At 36.3% G+C, this 22,917-nt stretch overlaps 1 protein-coding gene across 1 annotated transcript in view; it reads left to right on the forward strand.

Moving 5' to 3' along the window:
• Nucleotides 1-22,917, forward strand: part of AK5 (adenylate kinase 5) — a 142,329-nt gene that overhangs the window by 101,940 nt on the left and 17,472 nt on the right. Inside the window, exons 9-10 of the mRNA XM_026679324.2 lie at nucleotides 12,226-12,265; nucleotides 15,295-15,339. Coding sequence (XP_026535109.1) covers nucleotides 12,226-12,265; nucleotides 15,295-15,339 — 85 coding nt within the window. The remainder of the gene's footprint in view (nucleotides 1-12,225; nucleotides 12,266-15,294; nucleotides 15,340-22,917) is intronic.

Below are 22,917 nucleotides of genomic sequence, written 5' to 3' on the forward strand. Positions count from 1 at the left end.
AATGGAATCTCACTGTCTTTTTAACATAGACGTCCAAAATGTGCTTTTTCAAGAGGCAAATGGACTTCCTTGTTTTTCTCTGAAGATATTTCGCAAACAGCTTTTTCAACTCTGACTGGATAGTGGGGAATTGAAGGATTTATATTCCTTGCAAACAGCTAGTCATTTGCATTCTTTTAGAGAGTCATTGAGGCTACTTGGAGGTTTCTCTGTGTCATCAGGGTCACCTCGGTAGTGCAAATGGAGCTTTCTTGGAACTGTTGAAAGGAATGTGTTGTAGATTGGAGGTGTATGATGTCGTATCCCTCCTCCTCTGTTGAGAGAGGGCTGTTCAATTTTGACATAGATGGCCTTTTTGACCCCTCTTTCAAACCAGCGGTCCCCTCTGTCCAAAATGTGGCTTCAAAAGAGTGGCTTTTGTCTTTTAAATGCAGATAGACTGCTGAGTTTTGTCCTAATGTCCTATGTTGTGCCATGAAGTGGTTGTTTTGTTTCAGGGGTGAGATTCAAATTTTTTAACAACCAGTTCTATGGGTGTGGCTTAGTTGGTGGGTGTGGCTTGGTGGTCACGTGACTGGGTGGGCGTGACCAATTCAACGTCACTCACGTCAAGGGGTGCTTCTTCTCACCTGGCCTCTCATGACAGTGGGAATGCTGCAACGGTCGTAAGTGTGAAAAACGGTCATAAGTCACTTTTTTCAGTGCCATTGTAACTTTGAATTGTCACTAAATAAACTGTTGTAAATACCAATCATTAGATTAAAAATACGTGCAAGCCAGAGTTACAAGTCAGTCAAGGTGCCAGAACACCTTGAGGAATTAAAATAGTTAAAATGTAATGATAACAGCAGCCAACTCTTGCTCATAAAGTGAAACCCTTTAGCAGAGAGGTCATTTAAGCTCTCCAGAAAGAGCACACCCAGGAAAAGCAATCCATTTGCACCATTTAAAGATACCAGCTGGTCTCACTTACCTCACAAGATATCCTAAGGAAATCATCCAGATTTAAGGAAAGGTCACATGCCCCCCAGAAAGGCAGTAAAAAAATCAGTGCCAAGCTTGCATCCTGCCTCTTGGAAGTACACCCCAAAAAGACAATGCCAGATATCACTAAAGCAGTAAAGGAAGACCCCCCTCCCCAAATAGAAAAAGAAACCATGACCAATTCAAACATAATACAAATAATTAAATCACAACAGTAGCTGTTGCTCGTTAAACCAATTACCAGAACAAATAGACACAGGAACTAGCCAGATTTCCCAACCCAGTTTCTTTTCAGGAACAGAGATTAATCTTTTTTCTTCCAAACAAAGCTGAATAGGGAAAATTATCCCATCAATAAACACAGGATTAAACGTCACCAAGGACAGAATTAAACTTCACCAAAAACCAGTTTTAGACCAAAACTCAGAAAGGGTATGTAAACCCACGTTTGAATGTCGATCTTTCTAGCTAGCCAAGAACCCTTGATGAATGTCACTCATCTTGGTTCCTTGTCATTAAAAAGCTTCTTTCGCAGCTCTGCTTCGTTATTCAATTATTTCTTCAAAGTGCTGATCATTGCATGCTGGCTGGAAGTATTTCCGGGGGAGTATTTCCTTCCCACAGCAGTGTAAAAAGCTTAAAACAACCCTTCCCCTTTAAGAAAGTATCAGGAAAGAAAAAAATCTCCTTCGGAGACAGTAAGTCTAGGCATACTGCCAAGAATGTAATAAGGGTGGAAAAAAACAAAAGGAGATTTCTTCTAACAACCAGTTCTCCACACTGCTTAGAAAGTAACAAGCGGTTCTATAGAACTGATCAGAACTGATAGAATCCCACCCGTGTTTTGTTTCCCAATGTACATGCACATGGCTCACTGCATTGTACTGCCTATGCCATGTTGCTCAGTTTGTGTCTGTGTGTTTTATCCTTGGGGTGGACAAGCTTCTGCCTTAGTGTATTCTTGGGTTTGAAATGTGCATGTATCTTGTGTTGGCTGAAGATCCTCCTGAGCTATTAAAAGAAATTAAAATATCTTTAATTAACATATTAAAATATATTTTATATGGACTTTAGAGAGTAGAATTGCCTGGTATAATTTTTTTAAATAGACTCATTTGGAAAGCTACCAAAATTGCTCAGAGATCCATAGATTTAGAGAACAAATTGGCACCTGCACTCAGACGCACTATTCTGTTAATTGCTTTTCATATGTCTGTTTCTTTGAACCAGCAAAAGATTTATATGCTGATTGACTGAAAGCACATGCTATGAAATTGGAAAATAACAAAATGGAAATAGCCATTGTAAATCATAGCACAGCATTCTATGTGTGTTGAAGTCAATCTCAGCATTGACCTCTGCAAAATTCAGCTAAGCCAAAAGAGAGGGGGGAAATGCTTTTTAAGGGCCAAAAAAGTCATCTTAAAAATATGCCTTTGATATCTGAAAATATGGGACTGTGGAAGAACTCTTATGCTTCACTGAATAATGTTTTTACTACCCATGCTGTCTTCAAATTGTAAATTGGCCCAAGCATTTCTCTGCTGAGAATATCAAATAAAGAAAAGATGTGCATCTAGATATCAGCAGGTCATGTGTATCTGGAAGGAAATAAAGTGCCTGTCAGAAAGATGGGGCCAAGAGGGTTAGTTTCCAGGCAACCATGTGCAACTAAGGAGTTGACAGCTGGCAAATATTTTGCAGAACTCTTTGATGGTTCTCTGATGCTGAAAGTATCCATTAAGCCTGCACTGTAATATTCAATAAGTGGTTCTTAACTTCGAGGGTAGTCCATTAATTTTGGTTGCTGACCATTTATCATATCTTGAGGCCTCTTGTAAGTTTTCCAAATTAAAACTGATTCAAAAATGTATACCTCTTGGAAGCATGTTCCTGAAGAATGAGAACCACAAAGTAAATTTTTTCAGAGGTTTATAATATGTGGACAGTAAAATAGATCAGTGTTGGTTGACATACCAGACTTCTATCTGCTAGATTTCTTTACATTGCAAAGTTGTTGGCCAATCACTTTTGTATTATTTAGTGTTGCAATCCATTAATTTATAATTATGAGAAAGATGGAGCTCTGTGAATCTCCTCAGCAGGATTATTGCCAGTAATCATATACTTCCCATTATACCCTCAATTTCATTGAGGGTCGTATCAGGGTCATGTTTGACCTCAGGGGACCAGGGGGAATGACCAGTGTGAGTATGGTCAGCTCAATGTCGCGTCGGGCTGCCTGGGCGGCCCAAGCACTCTGCCAGCGAAAACGGAGCTCAGGAGGGCCGCTGCATTTTCACTAGCAGAGACACTGTGGGCTGGTCGTTCGCTGTTGCCAGGGTGGCCCCATGGGCCAGATCTAAGCACCCCGTGGGCTGGATCCAGCCCGCGGGCCTTGAGTTTGACACCCCTGCACTATATTATCTTTCTAGATTTCTCTGATTTCAAAGGAAAGATTAAAAGCTACACAGAAAAGCAGAAGTTCCAGGTATGGGGAGATAAACAGTTCAGTAAAATAAATAAAGAGGAACTTCTTTGTGGGAGTACCTGGTATATGTAATGCTCTTTTGAAGTAGGTTGTATTGGTGCCTACCTTACTACCTAGTTGGCATGAGGCAAAGACTGATTATAATTTTTTCTATTGCTTTAAGTCTATAATTTTTATTAGGGATTTTGATTACAGAGGTAAAAACTAATACAAACTAAATTTAAAAAAGAATAGTAAGAAAGAATGAAAAGTGCTAGAAAAAATAAAGAAAAAGAAAAGCTAGGAATATTGCACCCTATCTCGGTAAAATTTGGAATTTCAAGATGATCTAGAGCAGAGCAAAAAAAAAAGATCTGTTATATGTCGTGTTTCCACTTTCCCTACATTGATTTTGCCCTAAGAATGCTATTAAGAGAATATTTAACTGTTTAATTTTAAGAATCAACAGTTCTATGCATTGTTATAATATCAAATTCTTTGTGTCCAATCACACTTGGGCAATAAAGAATTATATTCTATTCTAATAATACTTCACACAGTATGTTGAAAGACAATGGATGGATTTATATGTGATTTGGTTAATTATGGCTCATTGAATAAACCATGGTTGTCTAGAATTACACATGATAGCCATAAGCCATAATTTACCGGTCACAAGATATGTGTTAATGGATCAGGTTAAACCAAAATCAAGGACATTTCATTAATTGTTCAGTACAGTCTGCAAATCAAGTGATAAAAGACCCAAAGTCATATTTTGCATTATAATTGAATGACTTCTAGGTTACTCACTATAAATCTTTCTACACCTTTATATGCAGTTTTTTTCAGTTAAAAAAAAGAGCTAAAATGTGGGAGGGCCACCTGTGCTGAAGATAATCACAGAACAACAGATGTCATAGAACAATTCAGTTTCTGTTAGTGCCCAGAAGATAACAGGTTTTGCAATTCATTAAAAAAAGCAATTAAATATCCATGGTATTTGGAATATGTCTTTAAGACAGAAATGATAAATGGACTACTTACAGTATGATTTGGGGCCAGCCATTCACTCTCAGCACAGTCTACTTCACAGATAGTAGTTATGGAATGATAAGAGGTAAGAAGCATAATACATATGTTTTGGGATCCTGACTGAAAGGCAGGGTGTAAATCTAATGAATGAATAAATCTAATCATGATATTTGGGAAATGAGTAATTCCCAATTATTATTATTTTTTTTTTTTGTATAATTCTGTTTGGGACTGTAGTACTTAGTTCCAATCTATGTGTTACACCAGTGGTCTCCAACCTTTCCGGCTTTGCGGACCAGCGGTGGGGGGTGGAGAGGGGATGATCTGTGTAAGCGGTGGGCATGTGTGCTGCACAAATGGAGCTGTGCATGCGTGAACACTCACCTTCCACTTCCCTGGCCCAGGTCTGAACAGGGCATGGCTCAGTAGCGGGCCACGGCCTGGGGGTTGGGAACCCCTGTGTTACACAGTACAAATTCACATGGTATTACTCTTTTTAAATAAAAAAAGCAATTTCCAGTCATGAAAAAGAAAGAGTAGAAAATTCTCATAACCCATCGGCTCCTTGATATGAGTGCTGAAGAGATTTTACTCTCAGGATGCACTAAGAAGCATAGAGGAAAAGAAATTGCTTCTGGACAAAGTAGAAAATGTATAAACAGCCTTTTCCCACGGGTTCTCCCACTGCAACTGCCCTTAAATACTACAGCAGAATTTACCATTTTAAAAGTAACATTCAAATAACAAGCACTGAACACAAACATAGGCAGATATTACTGCCTATGTTTGTGTTCAGCGAATTGCAATCACAAGTGCTTGTTACTTGAATGACAACTTCTACATGTTTTGCACTGTAACTGTCACTCCCCACCCCCGAATGTTTCCTGGGATGGACAAGTTGAAGTCTAAAACATCTGGAGAGTATCTGGTTCCCTATCCCTAGTTTACAATTAGTAAAACATAAGATGAGGAAATACTGTTTATTTGACAATATATGTCAGGGCCCATATATGCCCATGGGAGTGAGCGCAGGCCTGAGGGACTAAGAATAATATGGATTTAAATAAGGGAGTTTAAGCCTAGCATATGATAAATGCAGATTCTTGGACAATTAAGTCAATTAAGGTAGTAAGATAGAGTTTATTTGAGGTGCTTTTTTTGTAGTTATCACCTGCATTGGGTTAACATTCTGGGATAATCTTCAAGCTGACTTGTTCCCCAACTTTTCCACAATCATCAGCATTCTCATCAAAATCTAATCAAGTAGACTTACACTAATAATTAGGCTATTGTGCATTTGCAGAGTAAGAACCACCTTCATAAATGTAAAAGAATGTTCATGGGAATGGAGTACAATATATGCATGAATGTGGATTCTTCATCACTGGAGGTTTTTAAGGAGACATTGGACAACCATTTGTCTGAAATAGTATAAACTGTCCTACTTGAGCAGGGATTTGGACTAGAAGACCTCTAGGGACCCTTCCAACTCTGTTATTCTGGTATTCTGTTAATTGGCAATAAAAATATAATTCAAGTAGATCTAGTAATGCCAGAATTCTCAACATGAGTAATTCATATAAACTCCTGGTAGTTAATAGTTGCAAACTGTAAAGGAATAAAATTATGTTCCCTCAACCTGGTGCGTCTTAGATCCATGGGACTACCTACATCTTCTCCCAAAAAGTATGACCATCATAAAGAGAATCATCATAAAGTTATCTGGATTGGGCAAGCATCGAACAGAACATTTCATACTTCAGTGTTGACGTGATTTCTTCCAGTCAAGAATAATCATTTGTTCTCATAGCAGTTGTAAGTGTTGAATTATTAAAATGAGTCATAGGTTACTAGGGAAGAAGTCAGTAAATAATTGAAACTGTGAAAACTAAGGAAATGATGCACTTCCACAAAGATTTTTACATTTTTGCCAGAAGATGTATATTGTTGGCTAAAACCTATTTCTCCTTAAAAATACAGACTCAAAGGAACAATTAGTGCATTGTCTATTCCATGAAATATGAACAATGATTTTTAGATAGAAATGCAAAACCTATCGATTATATATCAGTACTATAATATAACCGTAGTTGTATCAATACCAAAATATTTAGCAAAAATAAGATGAATCGATAAAGAACATTTCTCTTACTATATAAAAGCTAAGATTATGGGTATTATTGGTTTAAAAGACATCCCACACATGTTGGTTAATATGACCTTATAAAGATCATTATAATTTAAAGATGTAAATTTTTTTTTAATATACAGCAAAATCTTTGAACTTACATTCTAGGAAGAATTATGGATTAATTGAGGATATAAAGGGAAGCAAATTACCATAGTAAATTGCTATTATTACTGTCATGTAAAATCTATTTTATTTTATAATCTGTTGCAGAAAAACATAATCCATTTTTGAAAACCTGAGGATTTATTTAATGAAACGTGATTAGAAAATTTAAAGGTACATGCATACCTGAACAATCATAAATTAGTCACTTGAAACTAGTCAGCCAGCAGTAAAATGTTTCAGATATATATACATGTATGTAAACATTTTCACAACATAGGAGCCCAAGGTAAAGAAAGAAAACAAAGGATTTAGATGTGGATTAAGATTTGTTTATTTGTTCTTAGAATACCACTCTTTTTTAGTTATTGGAGCTGATTCCTGATTTTTCATATATATGTTTAGCTCAACATAACATACATAAAATCACTGCATTGACTTTTGGTTGGTAACTATTCCAAACAAGTTATGTTGTTATTTAGGAGCATCCAGGGGTGAAGGTAAGGGTTTTAGAAAAGTAAAGGGTCTACTTCACTTTGTAAATGTGTTGCATGTGTAGAATGCATAGAAAGGGGTAGAACTTCAATCATGTAGTTGTGGCCATTCTCTAGACTTTTTGACACTCCTCACAGAGATGCCCTTGCTATGAAGTGCTCAGTTTTTTGGTTGTAATTTTAATAGTTATAGGCATGTGAGCTCCTAACTACTAGGAGTTTACATGAATTAATCATGTAGAGAAAGATATCTAGATTTCAAAACTGAAGTACATAATTTTTTTACTATGTAAATATTGATGAACAGATAACCATTTCAGATAGAAAACAGATACTGGGACATTTACTCATGACAGTATAGGTAAAAATATACCATAGGAATGTGCAAAATACTCCTTGTCTTAGAATGTTAAAAGACGTTTAACTTTTTTTTTTCATCCAGGAACAATCTGTTCATCTTAAGTTACCATGGGAACTGGTGTATTCAAGAGCTTAAAAAAATAGTTTTAGTTGCAAAGATCCCTATCTTGCTTAGTGGAAAGTGCTGGTTTTAATATTATTTAAAATACTATTTTGGGAATTAGTACTGGTATTAGTGCTTTTTTTTGTAGAGTCTAATTGCATAAAGCAATTTCCTATTGGAGAATTCAGTAGTAAATAATTGCCATTTGGATTAAGATATTTCTCACTTGCAATGAGAAAACAGTGAGAGGCATAACTTCTGTACAGGCATTTGGAGTTCTATTTATATAGAGATGTTATTGCTTATCAAATCGGTCTGTCTGGGTTCAAGATGACATTAGTGCAGTACTGTGTTGATGTTTTGATGCTAGGCAAGATCACATAATTCAGTGGGTCGCAAACTTTGTGCTCCTGGGGACTGCCTCTAATAATGAATGAATTTCTGTGATGCCATCCTCCCCCCAATAAAATTGGCTGATATACTACTGCTACATTCAAAGCCACCAATTGCATGACACTGGTAAATGTAAGATGATTCACTATCCCAGTGGGAAAGTTGATGGAACAAAACTACGGACACAGTTTGTTTCCATTAATGAAAACAATTTGTTGCCCTGTTCACCTTCATAAATGATCAGCCTCGAGTTGCCAGTCCAGTCCTGGAGATTTCTATTCACCCAGTAATATTAAACAGATGATACATTTGCAAAATCCAAACTAAAAAAAAAAAAAAAAGGTGAGGTTTCCAACACCCCATCTGCTGCTTCTGTGAAGTTCATGTAGTTCAACTGAGAAAATGAAAAATTTGTTGCTTGAGAACAGAGCTGGAAGAAAACCAGCTTGGCTGTCAATCAGGGATACTAAGGTGCCAAACTGGCACCAAATCAAGAATAATCCAGCACGGATGAGCAAAAGTGTTTGCTCAGACACAGAAATATATATTTCCATAAGAGGCACATTAAAATGTATACAAAGAACAATGATAATAATCAAAGAAATGCTATTAAAATAATTGGTAAACAATTAGGGATGATATGTTGGAGTTGATGTGTCCGTATTCATGATACATGATAGTCCTCAACATTCAACCATGTTTAGAGACTAGCCAGAGTTACAACGACACTGAAAAAAGTGACTTATGACCATTTTTCACAATTACGACCATTGTAGCATCCCCTTGGTCATGTGATCAAAATTTGGTCAGTTAGCAACTGACCTGTATTTATGACTGTTGCAGGATCCTGGGATCATCTGATCATTTTGTGGGACTTTCTGACAAGCAAAGTCAATTGACTTAACAACTGGGTTACTAACAACTGCAATGATTCACTTAGCAACTGTGGCAAGAAAGGTCATAAAATGAGGCAAAACTCACTTAACAACTGTATTGCTTAGCAACGGCGGTTTTGGACTGCATTGCGGTCATAAGTTGAGGACTATGTATTCTCAGATAGTGATGGCATTTTCCCTTACCAACACAACCCTTCCACCAAATAATCTTTATGCAGACCCTAGTGAAAGATCTGAAGGGTTAGAAAAAGTCTTCAGCATCAATCCACAATTCTTTTTTTCCTCCTGGTTCTTGAGAGTTTCTTGTTTATTATTATCACCATCACCTTACTTTTTAAAAATTTCTTGGGTAGTAGAGAATGTATTGTAACAAAGAAACCCAGAACAAAGATAAGCGTGTGCCACTTTTTCATTTAGAAACCTGTAATTGTTTTTAAATTATGTACTATCCTGAAGCCCATTAGTTCCTTCTGGGAAAGCCAATGTTCTCCCATTCAAGCAGTAAAAATGGTATGGAGGAAAGGTGATATAGGTGTTGTAACCTGAGCACAAAATAGAAGCCTACACAGTTTCATCTTCAGATTGAGGTCAGCACAGTTGCGTATTGTCCTTTTCTTGACAAGTTGCCAATGCTATTTTTAATCTTAACTCAGACAAGTGGGGGGGGGAGACAAAACAGAAGCTGTAACTACTGACAAGACCCAATATTGTTTTCATGGGTGGAGACAAGGGCACTTAGCCAATAGTTGACAGAAGGTGAATTAGCCTGGCTCTAGCAGTTAGCCATTGCTCCTCCAAAGTTTGGTTGATCTTCTCAGACGTTCCCTCCCATCCCACAGTTTGAGAATCCCTGATACAGTTCATGTACTATTTTCACTCTGCACTTCAGCAATGATAGTGTCATGGCATGATCTACTTCATAACATTCCTGTTATTGCTAAAATGATAGAAAAGTCAAAAAGAAAACAATTTAGCTACAGATTTAACCTCTGAATAATTATTGTGACATGGTTGCTGTGCCAAAGCTGATCTTTCGTATGATCTATCACGTTAGGTCTCGAACAGAAAGCAAACATATTGAAAAATTAAATAAATAAATAAATAAATAAAAAAGACCAAACAGTTGTAGATAAGAATAACATGAAGAACACAGAAGGGATAGCAGACAATAGGAAAAGATTAGCAAATTATGTGGGTGGCTCATTTTATTCTTTTGCGATAAGGATGTTCAATCTGTCCATCTCTCCAGGATGTCTCCATTTTAAAAGATAAAAGTAGACAGTCATGTGGCAGGAGAAGACATCATTTTTAGATAGTCAAAACCATCTAAACAGTGTGAAGAAGGCATTCATTAATCATTTGACACAGATGTTTATACCCTTCAAATTGTGTAATCCGTTGTCTTCAAAGCCTGTCTCTTTATTTTGCTACATCATTTCTATGTCTACCTGCAAATCTTTGTGTTTTGTTATTTTTCTCCAGTTTTTTCTTCTTCTCTTCTGCTGTCTCCAAGTACTGAAACTTCTACTGTCCAGATTTTTTTAATCTTTCATATCAATAGTTGTTAAGTCTGGGGGAATATGGCAGAAGCTTGTCTGTATAACTTCTAAAATCCCAGATATTAATAACACCTAATTTTGGAATTTTCTATTACTCTTTAAAGGTAATATATTTGTTTAGCCTTGTTACCCAAGGTAATATTGGTAAGCCAGAAAAATGAGCAAGAAGTAGATAAAATGGCAAAAACTCAGAAAGAAGTCATACAATGCACTTATATGCACTTGTATCCACTTAAAGACTGAAAAGAGGAAAAGGAAAAGCAATTGTCTGGTTTCTGATGTGTATATATTATAATATTGTTTAGAATTATATTACTGTGTAACAGGAAGGAAACAATTGCAAGAAGCAATGAATCAGAAGAGCGTAGATTTAGAAGTGGTTAAAACCTATCAACTATTTCATTTAGCATATAAGTGCATACAAATAGAAGTGAATTGAAGTGAGAGCCACCAGTGGAAGTAGGCCAATGTATCAAGAGAAGAGAACATAGCATTTCAGAGAATGCAATTCAGTGGTGAGAAAAGTAAAGTTTTACACTTAGGCAAGAAAAATCAAATGCAGAGGTATAGAATAGATGATACATGGCTCAACAGCAGTAATTGTGAGAGGGAGTCATAATGGACAATCACTTAAGTATGAGCCAGCACTGTGCTTCAGCTACCCAAAAGGCCAATGTAGCCCTAGTCTGGATCAATAGAGGGATGGCATCAAGATCACATGAAGTATTTGTACTGCTATATACTGCCTTGGTGAGACTACACTTGGAATACTGCATCCGGTTCTGGTCACCACAATCCAAAAATATGTTGAGACTCAAGTCTAGTAAGAGTGCAGAGAAGTGCAACAAAGATGATTAGGGGTCTGGAAGGTAAAACATAGGAAGAATAGTTGCAGGAATTTGATATATCTAGTCTAACATGAAGGATTGGGGTGATATAATATCAGTTTCTGGATATCTGAGAAGCTGTTACAAAGAAGAGGAGGATCGCTTATTCTCCAAAGCACCTGAGACAAGAAGTAACGGATGAAAACGTATCAAAGAGAGATCCAATCTAGAACTAAGAAGAACTTTCCACAGTGGGAACAATTAATCAGTGAACCAGCTTGCCTTCAGAAGTTGTGGGTGCTCCATCACTGGAGGTTTTTAAGGAGAGATTGTACAGTCCTTTGTCCAAAATGATATAGGGGCTTCTGCTTGGATAGAGAGTTCTCTTACCTGCTCATGTTTATGTAAGTCAATACCTATTCAGAAAATTCTACAACTTTCAGATACACTGAATCCTTTATTATTCCTTTTATCCTGACTTACCTAGAATATAGTATTTTTTTTGTATCTGAAAACCTTAACATTGGGTATATTGGCTCCTCAGCATATGTTAAGTGCATTTAAAAAGGAATGCTGAAATTTCAAACATAAAACATACTGTACACTGAGTACTGAAAATATGACTATGCCCCAAATTAATTTGATGATAAGGTGCACTAAAGTGGTTGATGGAAAAAAACCCAATAAACAAACAGAAAAAACCCTATACATATGGAATTAGAATTATGGACAAATTTGTTTTCATATTATTAGATTTAGTAATGATAACATATAAGCTAATTTTTTTCCATATTAATTTATAATATAACAGGCATATGAACAATCATGTGTTTGCAGGCCTGAAAATGCAGGTGAGTTTTTATAATTTTAGTATAAATTATTATAATATATACAGTATTAAATGAATCCTCTTAATGTATATGTTGGGGCCATGCATGTTTTATTTTCAAAGCATTTTGGACTTTCTTACCTTCTTGCTGCGCATTAAAGTAGCAGCATCCTTTTTATAGACTTTAACTTGAGCTTGGAAAAAAAATGCTGCTGCTTTAAGGAATCAGCTTATAATGCTGCTCTGAAAGACAATGGAAAAAGATGGCTTGTTTAATTGATATCAAAGAGCAGTACTCATATGAATTAGTTTCAAATGTTCACAGCCCCATATATGTGAAACAGCATGCAACTGACTCCAGCGTCTCATGAATACCATTGTGCCCTTAGAAATTAAGTATATATCATCTTCAATGATTTCATTTATAAAGATAATTGCTAACTTCTTGTTCAGAGATGTAGCAGTGTTTCTAAGGTGTTTCAAGTCTGCTAGTCTCATAAGAAATTATAGGATAAAGGGAGTGGTGTGGTGGCCTAGAGGTGGAGCTCACACCTCACAATCAGGAGGCTGTGAGTTCGATCCTAGGTAGAGGCAGATATTTCTTTGTCTGAGCACAATGAAAATATATTTGCTGAACAAAACTCTGCATTGGTGACAAGGAAGGGCATCCGGCCAGTAAACACTCTTCTAGCTCCATTCAGTTGCCCAGACTCCACTCCGTAAGAGACTATGGGGTCGTTAAAAGAAGATGCTTATAAGAAGTTATAGGATAAATATATGCATTGGCCTGTGTAGCAGCATTTGGTTTTCACATTGCAATTATGATACAGAAAGCCATTGAATCTCTCCTCATGGTGCTATGAGAAATTCAGAATGTTTAACAAAGGATCCCCAACATTATGAGAAATCTGTCATATTCAAAAATCAAAATGTTTCAGGTTTGGCAATTATGTTTAATGAGGATAACAATAATAATACAAATTATTTTAATTTGGAAGGCTATGGGCATAGAATGGCTGAACATTGGGTGTTTGTTTTTTTCATTTGGAGATTCATGGTGATCTACATTGCAATTTTTGATCAGCTCTGCAATATTCCACTGTCCAAAGAAGTTGGAAATATGAATGGGTATCCTTGCAGATGTTCTAGGAGTGTTCATATTGTATGGAATAAAGTGGCCATAGAGCAGCTTTTATCCTTTAGTATAGGAATGGAAGTATAATAGCAACCTTTTATTAACTCAGTACTCACAAGGTTCAAAATAGCTACATTCAGCAGGGTTCAAAACCCTTGTACTTCTGGTAATGAAATATTCAAAAATGATGACTGACAGATTGTTTTTCAGATTTTTATGAATGAAACAACATTCATAGTATTGAACAATGATAATATTGTAAGTCTTTCATCATGTGTAGGCTTGCATTCAGTAAGACATGCTCCCAACAAAGCAGCAATTAACTCTAGTTGTCCTTGAGCGAGAAAAGAGATCATTGTTCAAGAAAAGAAATCATTGCAATTGTTTGGTGTTCAGGTTAAAAGTATGAATTGATGGAATAGATTTCAGATTGAACTTGAAGCTTACAGAAGAAAATGGCATACATGAACGTTTGACAAAATTTAAATTAAGTTTTAACAAGGGTAGCATAAAATATTCCTCCATGTGTCTTGCATTAAATATTTTGAACCATGACTATAAGGAACTGTAATAGCAATGAGCAATTAGATTGCTTATTAGTTGCTATTCTGATTCATCCACTTGACAATATAAACTTATTTTAAGAAAAAAATAGACTGCAGCCTGTATTTGAGAGTAAATTTCAGTGATTCCCATAGAAGAGAATATATGTAGCTCATGGGTTGAATTATGGAGTCATTGGTGCTTTCTACGCTTGGATGTTTGTTTGGAGATGTTTCATTACCCAACTAACTAACATCATCAGAATGAGTAACTGTGAGGTTTGCTCCCTATTTATATATGGTAACTTGCCTTGCCACTTTTGGTGGGGATATGATTTTCTCCTCGATAGTTCCCTGATTAAGGTATTGTTTTCTACTTGATTGTTGATTCTTCCCAGTTGAAACTGTGGTTGAGTCTGTCCATGCATTAACTCAAGGAGTTTAGTGAGTCATGTTTCTTCAAGGGCTTTTGTTGGTTTCTTTGCTATGATGATTTGTTTGTATGGTTGTAATAGTCTGCTGGTTGTTTTTGATATGTTTTGGTGACTGGTTGTGTTAACTTTTTCATAGCTTGTTTTGATTGTGTTGTAGTGGATTGAGTAGTCAGGCCCTTTTTGATAGTTGCGTGGGTATCTATTTTGTTGGAAGATGTTGGAAGATAGGCAATTTATTTCCTTTTTCTTGTGTTCTGGATTGCTGCAGTGATTTGTACTGTTCTGAATAATGTTCTTATTCAAAGGAAATGATGGCAAATTAAAAACACAAGTCTTTTGAAAAACAACCCACACTAACCAAGTGCTCCATTACCAAAGTAACAATCCTACCTCCTACAAAAGGAGCTGTGTAAGAAGCAAAGCAGAAAACATCTTAATCAAGGAACTCCCAACAAGAAACTCATGTTCCCATCAAAACTGGCAGGGCAAGCTACTGTATATAGACAGGGAATGAATCCCACGCTTACGATATTACATACAGTAGTTGGGTAATGAAACATCTGCAAAAAAACAACCAAGCTCAGAGAATATCAAGTACTCCACAAATTTCAGGAACACAATTTTCAGTATTCTTTCCTTGTAGAGACACACAAGGTCACATTGTAAGTTTAATATGATATGGTGGTTCTCAACCTTTTCTTCACCACGGACCCTCTTTAAATACCTTTTGTGGCCATGGATCATGGGCACAGACCTCCAAGACTTAACCCAAGATTTAAATCATAATATTTCTTCAAGCCTTCACGGACTCCCTGTGATGGAGTTGTATACTCCCCAGGGGTCCACAGACCACAGGTTGAGAATCATTGTGATAGATTTTACAGTATTATGTATGTTTTGCTTATGACTATCATTTAAAACTATTTTCATTTTAATTTAGATTTTACAGAAGACCTGAGGAAATCAAACATAATTTTTGTACTTGGTGAGTAACAAAAGACATGTCCAGACATATTTGTTTTATACATGCAATAAATCTTTGGACAAGTACTAATTAATTGCATAAATTTGTCTACATGTGGTGTCTTTTTTAGATTCTCCAGGATCAGAACCATTGAGAATAAAACATCACATAACACTATAAAGAAGAAACTTCATAATTACCAATAGGGGTATTTAATTAATATCCAAATTAGTAGATGTTTAGAGTAGTTTTTTTCCTGCACAAGATGTATATATACATGACAAGCAGTATAGTGCTGTGAGTACGGTGCTGAACTAGGAGTGGGGAAACATTTTGAGTCCTCCTTTTCAAACCGAAACTACCTGTCTGACTTTGGGCCAATCATTTTGTTTCATTCCTAGACTGGGGAGTTTAAAAAGTACTGACATAAAATAATATATGATTGTGGATGAATAATTGGTATTATTATTACCAATCTAAATCATTCCACGTCAGAATTAAAGCCTCTTCATTGAAGACTTTGGAACATAATGTACATGATGCATATTTCAACCAACCTACTCTAGCCAGTATGGTACATTAAGGTCCAAAATCTTCAACGATGAAGCTTTAATCCTGACATGGAATGATTTAGATTGGTAATAATATATGTATACATACTTATCCACAAACATATGTATGTCAGTATTTGAGCATGTGTAAGCAACCTTTCCTTAAAGAGCTCTTTTCCTTTCTACATTGTGTTACCTGTAGTACTAAGCAAATAGTGCAGTTGAGATTGCTTGTGAATCATAAAAGAGTGGGGCAAAATGAGAGAAGCATATTATTATATTACTGAGGGGGGGGGGAAACATTGTGAATATAAGTTGGCTTTTAGCTTCATTACTCATTTAAACCAAGAAAGGAAGAGCTCTTGGCAGTTAAGAATATAGGACTCTTGTTCATTATTCATCATCTGGTAACATGCATAGGAACATTACAACTCTGTGTTCTCTGTAGTGATTTAGTCACAGATGGATAGAATCACTTGATCCTGAAAGTCATTAGTAACACAAATAATCCTCCTTGGGAGAAAATGAATAAACCTTCAATATATAACCAGGGGAATCCTGAGAAGCTTCATTCTCAATTTGAAGCGATAGAACATGATGAAAATACAGCCCACCAGTATCAATGTTGAATTCTTCTCAGTTGTTAATCATAGTTTGGAGCTAATTAAGCTTTTTGCAATTCTAGAATTCATGCAAACTCCTAAAAATGTGGAGAAGTTGCTATGGCAATTAGGTACATAACACAAAAGAGATGTGCAGCATTTTAAAAATAATAATGCTTCCAAAAGAAGAGCTAATAAACATCTGCCAAAATGTTTTTTAATCATTGACTGGAACAACATAAATTATTTTATTGGAGACCGATGTTCAAGGTTCAAACTCTCAATATTTGGAAGGATACACAGATGGTTCTCATTCAGCAACCACTCATTCAGTGACTTTGAAGGTAGACTAAACCTGAATGAGGGAACTGTTTCTCTGAATTGTGCCCATGACAGTAGTGCTGCAGTTCCATGATCGTGATTCAGGCTCTTGGCACCCAGCTTGCATTTATGATGGTTGCAGCACCACATGGTTACATGATTGCTCATCTATCTGTATCCATCCATCTATCATCTATATCTATATCATCTATATATCTCTACCTATTAATCATCTATACAGCTACCCATCTCACAAAAGTATGATTCAGGGTGCAACAATTAATTAAAAAGAAAACCAATAACTAGATGAAAAGTTACCACTAAAAACTACAAAACCATAAAAAACATATGAGCAGGAGAGGATGTTGTTAATCCAAGTAAGGGAACAATCCCAGTCCCGATAGCAAAGCCAGATCTTGCAGAATATGGAAAGAGAGGTAGCTAACCTCATTTCTGGTGGGAGAAGATTCTTCTTCTTCAGGAAGTAACAATTTCATTCATAATTCTGTTAACACATGACAATGGGCTTTTTAATTAATTTATTTATATATACTAGCATATTTATATAGCTATCCATCTCACAAACATGTGACTGGGAAGCTTACAGCACAGCAACAGTTCAAAACTCCATATCAATCTATAACACGGGCGTCAAACTCACAGCGTCACATTGCTGTCACGCGACATTTTGCTACGTTTCCCCCCTTTGCAGAGCTGGGGGTGGGCGTGGCCTGTGTGTGTGATGCATCTGGCCTGCAGTCCGCCAGTTTGACACCCCTGATCTATAACAATCAAAAATGAATAAACAGATAAACCCAAGGAAGTAGAAGGGCATCTCTTTAATCTCATATAGCTAGCTACCTTATAGGTTATCCCTGAGATCCCAAAAAACTGGTGAGAAGGCCTTCTGAAAGAATAATATTCCAGATGGCAGGGTCCATAGCAGAGAAGATGCAGAGCCACCTGGGTCCCATTAGATGCAACTTTTTTGGAGATGGGGCCCTCAACATATCCCTCCTGCCTGACCTGCCCAGGCAAGCAAGAGAAACTATAGAAGGACATGCACAAAATACTGTTGCTGATCCACAAGGGAACGAACCAAACCTTCTGATAATTTCCCTGATCTTCTGTGAGCAAGGAAATCTCTGAATCTGACAATATACCACAGACAGATCAGCCTGTAATTGGATATGTTTGCCCTCTCTTTTGTATGGCACTGAATATTTCCCTCCATTGTTCATCTGCTGCTGGCAACTGTCTGATAAATGCCGATGCAAAAAAGAAACACATTGCCAGAAGCTGCTCCTTTCTTACTGTCCTCTGAAGGGCCCATGGAGGCGTTCTTCTCCAGCTGCTTAAAGCAAAAGGGGTCAGCCTACGGACACAGGTGCAGGACCCCACACTTTGATGTTGTCCCTGGAATTGCCCTGGAATTCAACAATGGAGAAACACTTGATTTATCTGATTTCTTTAACTAATATTACCAAAGGGTGGGATTAGAGACAGAGAAGCAAGTGAGGAGACACAGAAAACAAAGCAATGATTGTGACATCATTGGATTGAGGCTGAATTAGAGAGAGTTGTTTAAAAAAAAAAATCTAGCTTTTCAGATGCATAAATCTACCCTGAAAGTATTTATGCCCATTTAGTCTTTAATTCGAAGACTGGCGGATGGAGTAATAAGTAATAATGTCAAATGATAACAGGAAACAGGTTTTTATTTTTGCACAGATAGCCAGTATATTTTGGCCAATATCTCAGACTGAATAGCTTCCCAATCCAATTTCTTCCTTCAGCTAGATCCCCTGATGGATACATGTTGTGTTTTGCTACAACAATTTGCTGGAAGCATACAGAGGAGGATAGGGCCGTGCATACTTCAGAAAGGATTGGAACAAGTGCTTCAGACTTCATCTTTTGTTACTAAAATAGCCCAGATGCTTTCAGACTTCTGCACAATCCTGAAAAAAAAAATCATTCCTTAGATAGAAATGTTGTATTAAGTTTAATGTTAACTTCTTAAATAAGTGGCATCAGAAACAGCTCCAGGACCAGTTTTTTTTTTTTAAATAAAAATGACATGAGCTCTGCCCCTTTCATATGCAGCTATGCTTGCAACATCATGATTTTATAATTCTCCAGAGAAATTAATCTGTTATACCAAATGCAAAGAAATTTTTTTCCAGATCATTCCTGAGAGGTTTCCATGATGCTTTGGAAATAACCAGCAGAGTATTTGGTAACTCTGAAGTGGTTTGTTTGACTGGTCCTTTTTTTTTTTGAAAGAACAGGTTGCTGTGCACAAGTCTGTTCAGAAAATATTCCCTTCTTTCTGCTGCTGCTTTTCCAACTCTTAAAAGATTGGGAACTGAAGCAGTCAATAATGACTCAGAGGCAACAGCTGTGCTTTAAAAAAGTCGTCTATAAATGACAATACCTCACAATACCTAGCACACAAGAAAACATGAAGATTCAGACCTCCATTAATGTAGTTTATTTTATTATATTTTATTGATATCCCTCCTTTACTGTTTTTTTATAAATAACTCAAGATACCGGAAAAGATATCGAATACTCTTCCTCTCTCTGGTTTTTTTTTTTTATAAATATAGTTTATTAATTTTTACAATTAAAACCAGTCACAATACATACACAAATAAGCAAAAGAAAGAAAAAGAAAGAAGAGAGAAGAGGAAGAGAGGGAAAGAATTTTGAGAAAAGAAAGAAAAAGAAAGGGGGAAGAAAGAAAGAAAGAGGTTACAAGATAAAAAATTTTACCTGTATATAAAAAAGGTACTATATCAAAGAGAAAAATGTTGGTGCTTTGTCCTCATCCCTAAATAAAATGGTTGTAATAGTAATAAAGTCACACTCCCACAGGAAGATATCAGATGAGTGTACAAAATGAAAATCAACTTTTGTAATTAATTCCATCTTTCTTCTTCAGTGGAGTGCCAGGAATTTTAGTACTATGCCAAGAAAATTCAGGTAAAAGATAGCATCACTTTAACTCTAAGTGAAAACCCTACTCATCTAAACACAGTTCTTGGTTGCGTTCAAGCCAAGAAATGTGAGCAGAATACAATACTAGTTGGAAATGTTATTTTTAGACACTATCGTATTTATTTATTTAGCATAAAGATAATCTTTCCCCACCGTACTTTCTAAACAAATGTAAGGAAAAAAAATGTCTCTAAATGTATTTATCTGGGTTACAAAAATGCCAAGACAAACCTTTTGCATAGCATAGGATTTGTTAATACTTCTTTAGTTTTTTGCATCTATCCTCAAGGTGTTTATGCTCATTTAGTCTTAAATTCAAGGACTGTCAGGTGGAAAGAAAAATAATGTCAAATGATAATAGGAAACTGGATTATTTTTTTTTGCACAGATAGCTTTTTCTCACTCATATGAAAAGGGCAGGTGGATGGTGAACAAATAGAACTTTATTTGGTTAATGAAGTTATGTGAAAACTATCCCTATTTCCATCATAGAGATATCTGCCAGAATCATGTCTTTATATTTGCTCTATTGATCGCAGCATATGCTTTGAAAGATGACTTGGGTTTTTAAAAAAAGCATTGGGATATTTAGTCTTTGAATTTGCCTTTATTCGCCAGTCAGAAAAGGCAACTTTTCTGTAAGGGTGATAAAAAAAATGAATAGAGTGACAGAGGGAAAACATGCATGCAGTTCTCCTTCCCTATCCTGCCTATTTTTAAGTGACCAAATATATAGAATTCTGAATCCACACCCACTTTTTCACGTGGCTGCAATTCCTCTTATTCAGGGTAATACAGAGGTGGTATTCAGCAGGTTCTGAGCAGTTCTGGAGAATCGGTAGTGGGAATTTTGAGTAGTTTGCAGAACCAGCAAATGCCACCTCTGACTGGCCCCACCCTCTTCTATTCTCTGCCTCCCGAGTCCCAGCTGATTGGCTGGGTCGTCTTTTGTTGCCCTGCACAGGAGAACGGAGCTGGAAAGCAGGTTAGTGGAGTGGGGAGGGAATGGAGATTTTACAGTATCCTTCCCCTGCCACACCCACCAAGCCACGCCCACCAAGTCACGCCATGACCACCAAGCCATGCCCGCAGAACAGTTAGTAAAAAAATGAATCCCATTACTGGGGTAATAGGCTAAAAAAGCATATGGTAGTAACATTAGTGAAGGTCTTGATCCAAAAGGGTTTCTTCCTGTTCAGAGATACAGAAAAATAATTCACACTAAATCAAAACCAGTTCAAGTCCTAATTGAAGGTCCCAAAGAGTGAAGACAAGAGAAGGTATTGGCAACCAAGATGAATATACTGTGAAGGCCTGTCAGATAGCCATCGTCCAAGTGTCCCTAGCAATAAGGAGCAACTACAGCGGGGATCTATGCAAATAGTATTATGTGATCCACTATGAAATTATATTGGTGTAGCAATCACTGCCTGCTGGTACAAGAGAAAGAAGAAATTTAATTTTCCCTTTTAAAAAAAAGTAGAATGTATGTTTTAATTTATTGTTAACCAGTGTTTGCTGTCAAGAATTTGGATGGGATACAAATCTAAACTGAACTTTCTTTACTGTTTAAGAATACATCTCAGTATTTTTTTCTTCTTCATGCCCAGGCAGTATTTTTTTCAGCCTATTTGAAAGTAAAGTATTTATTGTCTAGGTTTTAGGAATTCTTAGAAGTTTTACTGTAGCAAGGTATTTTTTTCAGTTTTAAAATTACTATTTGCATTTTATTCTTTCTATGATGGTCTATCACCATAATAAAAAAAAATCGATTTGATATGACTGTGACAAGTTAAGGGCAAACAAGTTAATTTCTAAAGAGCTGAAAGAGTCCAGATTCAGACTGACAACAGCAATGCACACACTTGGTTTCCCCCCACCCCAAATAACTTTGCTAAACATTATAAGAGACTTTCAAGAAGAGATTGGATTGCCATTTGTCAGAAATGGTATAGGGCAGAGGTGGTATTCAGCAGGTTCTGACCAGTTCTGGAGAACCGGTAGCAGAAATTTTGAGTAGTTCAGAGAACCGGCAAATACCACCTCTAACTGGAGATTTTACAGTATCCTTCCTGCCATGCCCACCAAGCCATGCCCACAGAACTCATAGTAAAAAAAAAAAAAGAATCCCACCACTGGTGTAGGGTCTCCCACTTGGGCGGGGGGTTGGACTAGATGACCTACAAGATCCCTTCTAACTCTGATTATCTGTTATCTGTTGTCTCTGTTATCTGAGAATAAAAGTCAATGGAAACAACAGAAGCTACAGATAACATTTATAGAAAGAATTGGGGTAAAACAGAAAAAAAGGGAGGAGGGGAAAAAAGTAACTTTCCCTTTCATTCCAGAAGGTAAAATAATTTTAATAGTTTATTGCTCTCTCTAAATAAACCACAATCTCCCACAATATTCGTCTCTTAGGTAAGTAAAACAAGGTCCAAATGCTACATCAATCATTGTCTGTCATCAAAAAAGTCTACTAAGAATAACCAAATACACTTTTTTTTCTTTTAACCCTGGTTGAAAAAACAAAAAAATAATTTTAATTTTAAAATTAAAATTAAGATTAAAATTATTCTTAAACCTGTTAAAAATGTCTCAGAAGCATTTTTCTACTCATCTGTATTTCAAAGTGAAAATCCTTCAGAAAGTGAATGGATTTCTTTTTATCAATGTAAAATTTATCCATTTGTTTGTCACTTCTAAAAAGGTCCTTCAAAATCTTAGCAGAGCTGTTTTGTTTGTTCAGAAGAGGAAAAAAAAATCCAAATCAATTTTCTGATTTAATTCATCTCCGTTAGGGAATGAGTCATCCCCTCAGATTTATTTGTATTATATTTAAATTCCCCTTCAAATTAATTTCATAGGTATTCATTCTAGCATATTTATTGCTTATGACTTTGTTAGAAAAACTTTGCTCTGACAATGTTAGCAAGCGTGTTATCCATTCTGTTGAGAAACCTCACTGATAGATATCCAAAAGTTTATGGTAAGGATTTCTGCTCTATTTTCTTTATTTTCGGGATCGAGTATCCAGCCTTCAAGGTTTCCTTATCATAACATAAAGGAAAGCAATCTCCATTTTCCCCTGAGAAAATATCTTCTAAATAATTCTAAGTAAA

The sequence above is a fragment of the Notechis scutatus genome, chromosome 3 (assembly GCF_049901735.1).
Source record: "Notechis scutatus isolate UNSWTSFEM ecotype Mainland chromosome 3, rNotScu1.2, whole genome shotgun sequence".
NCBI classification, from domain to species: domain Eukaryota; kingdom Metazoa; phylum Chordata; class Lepidosauria; order Squamata; family Elapidae; genus Notechis; species Notechis scutatus.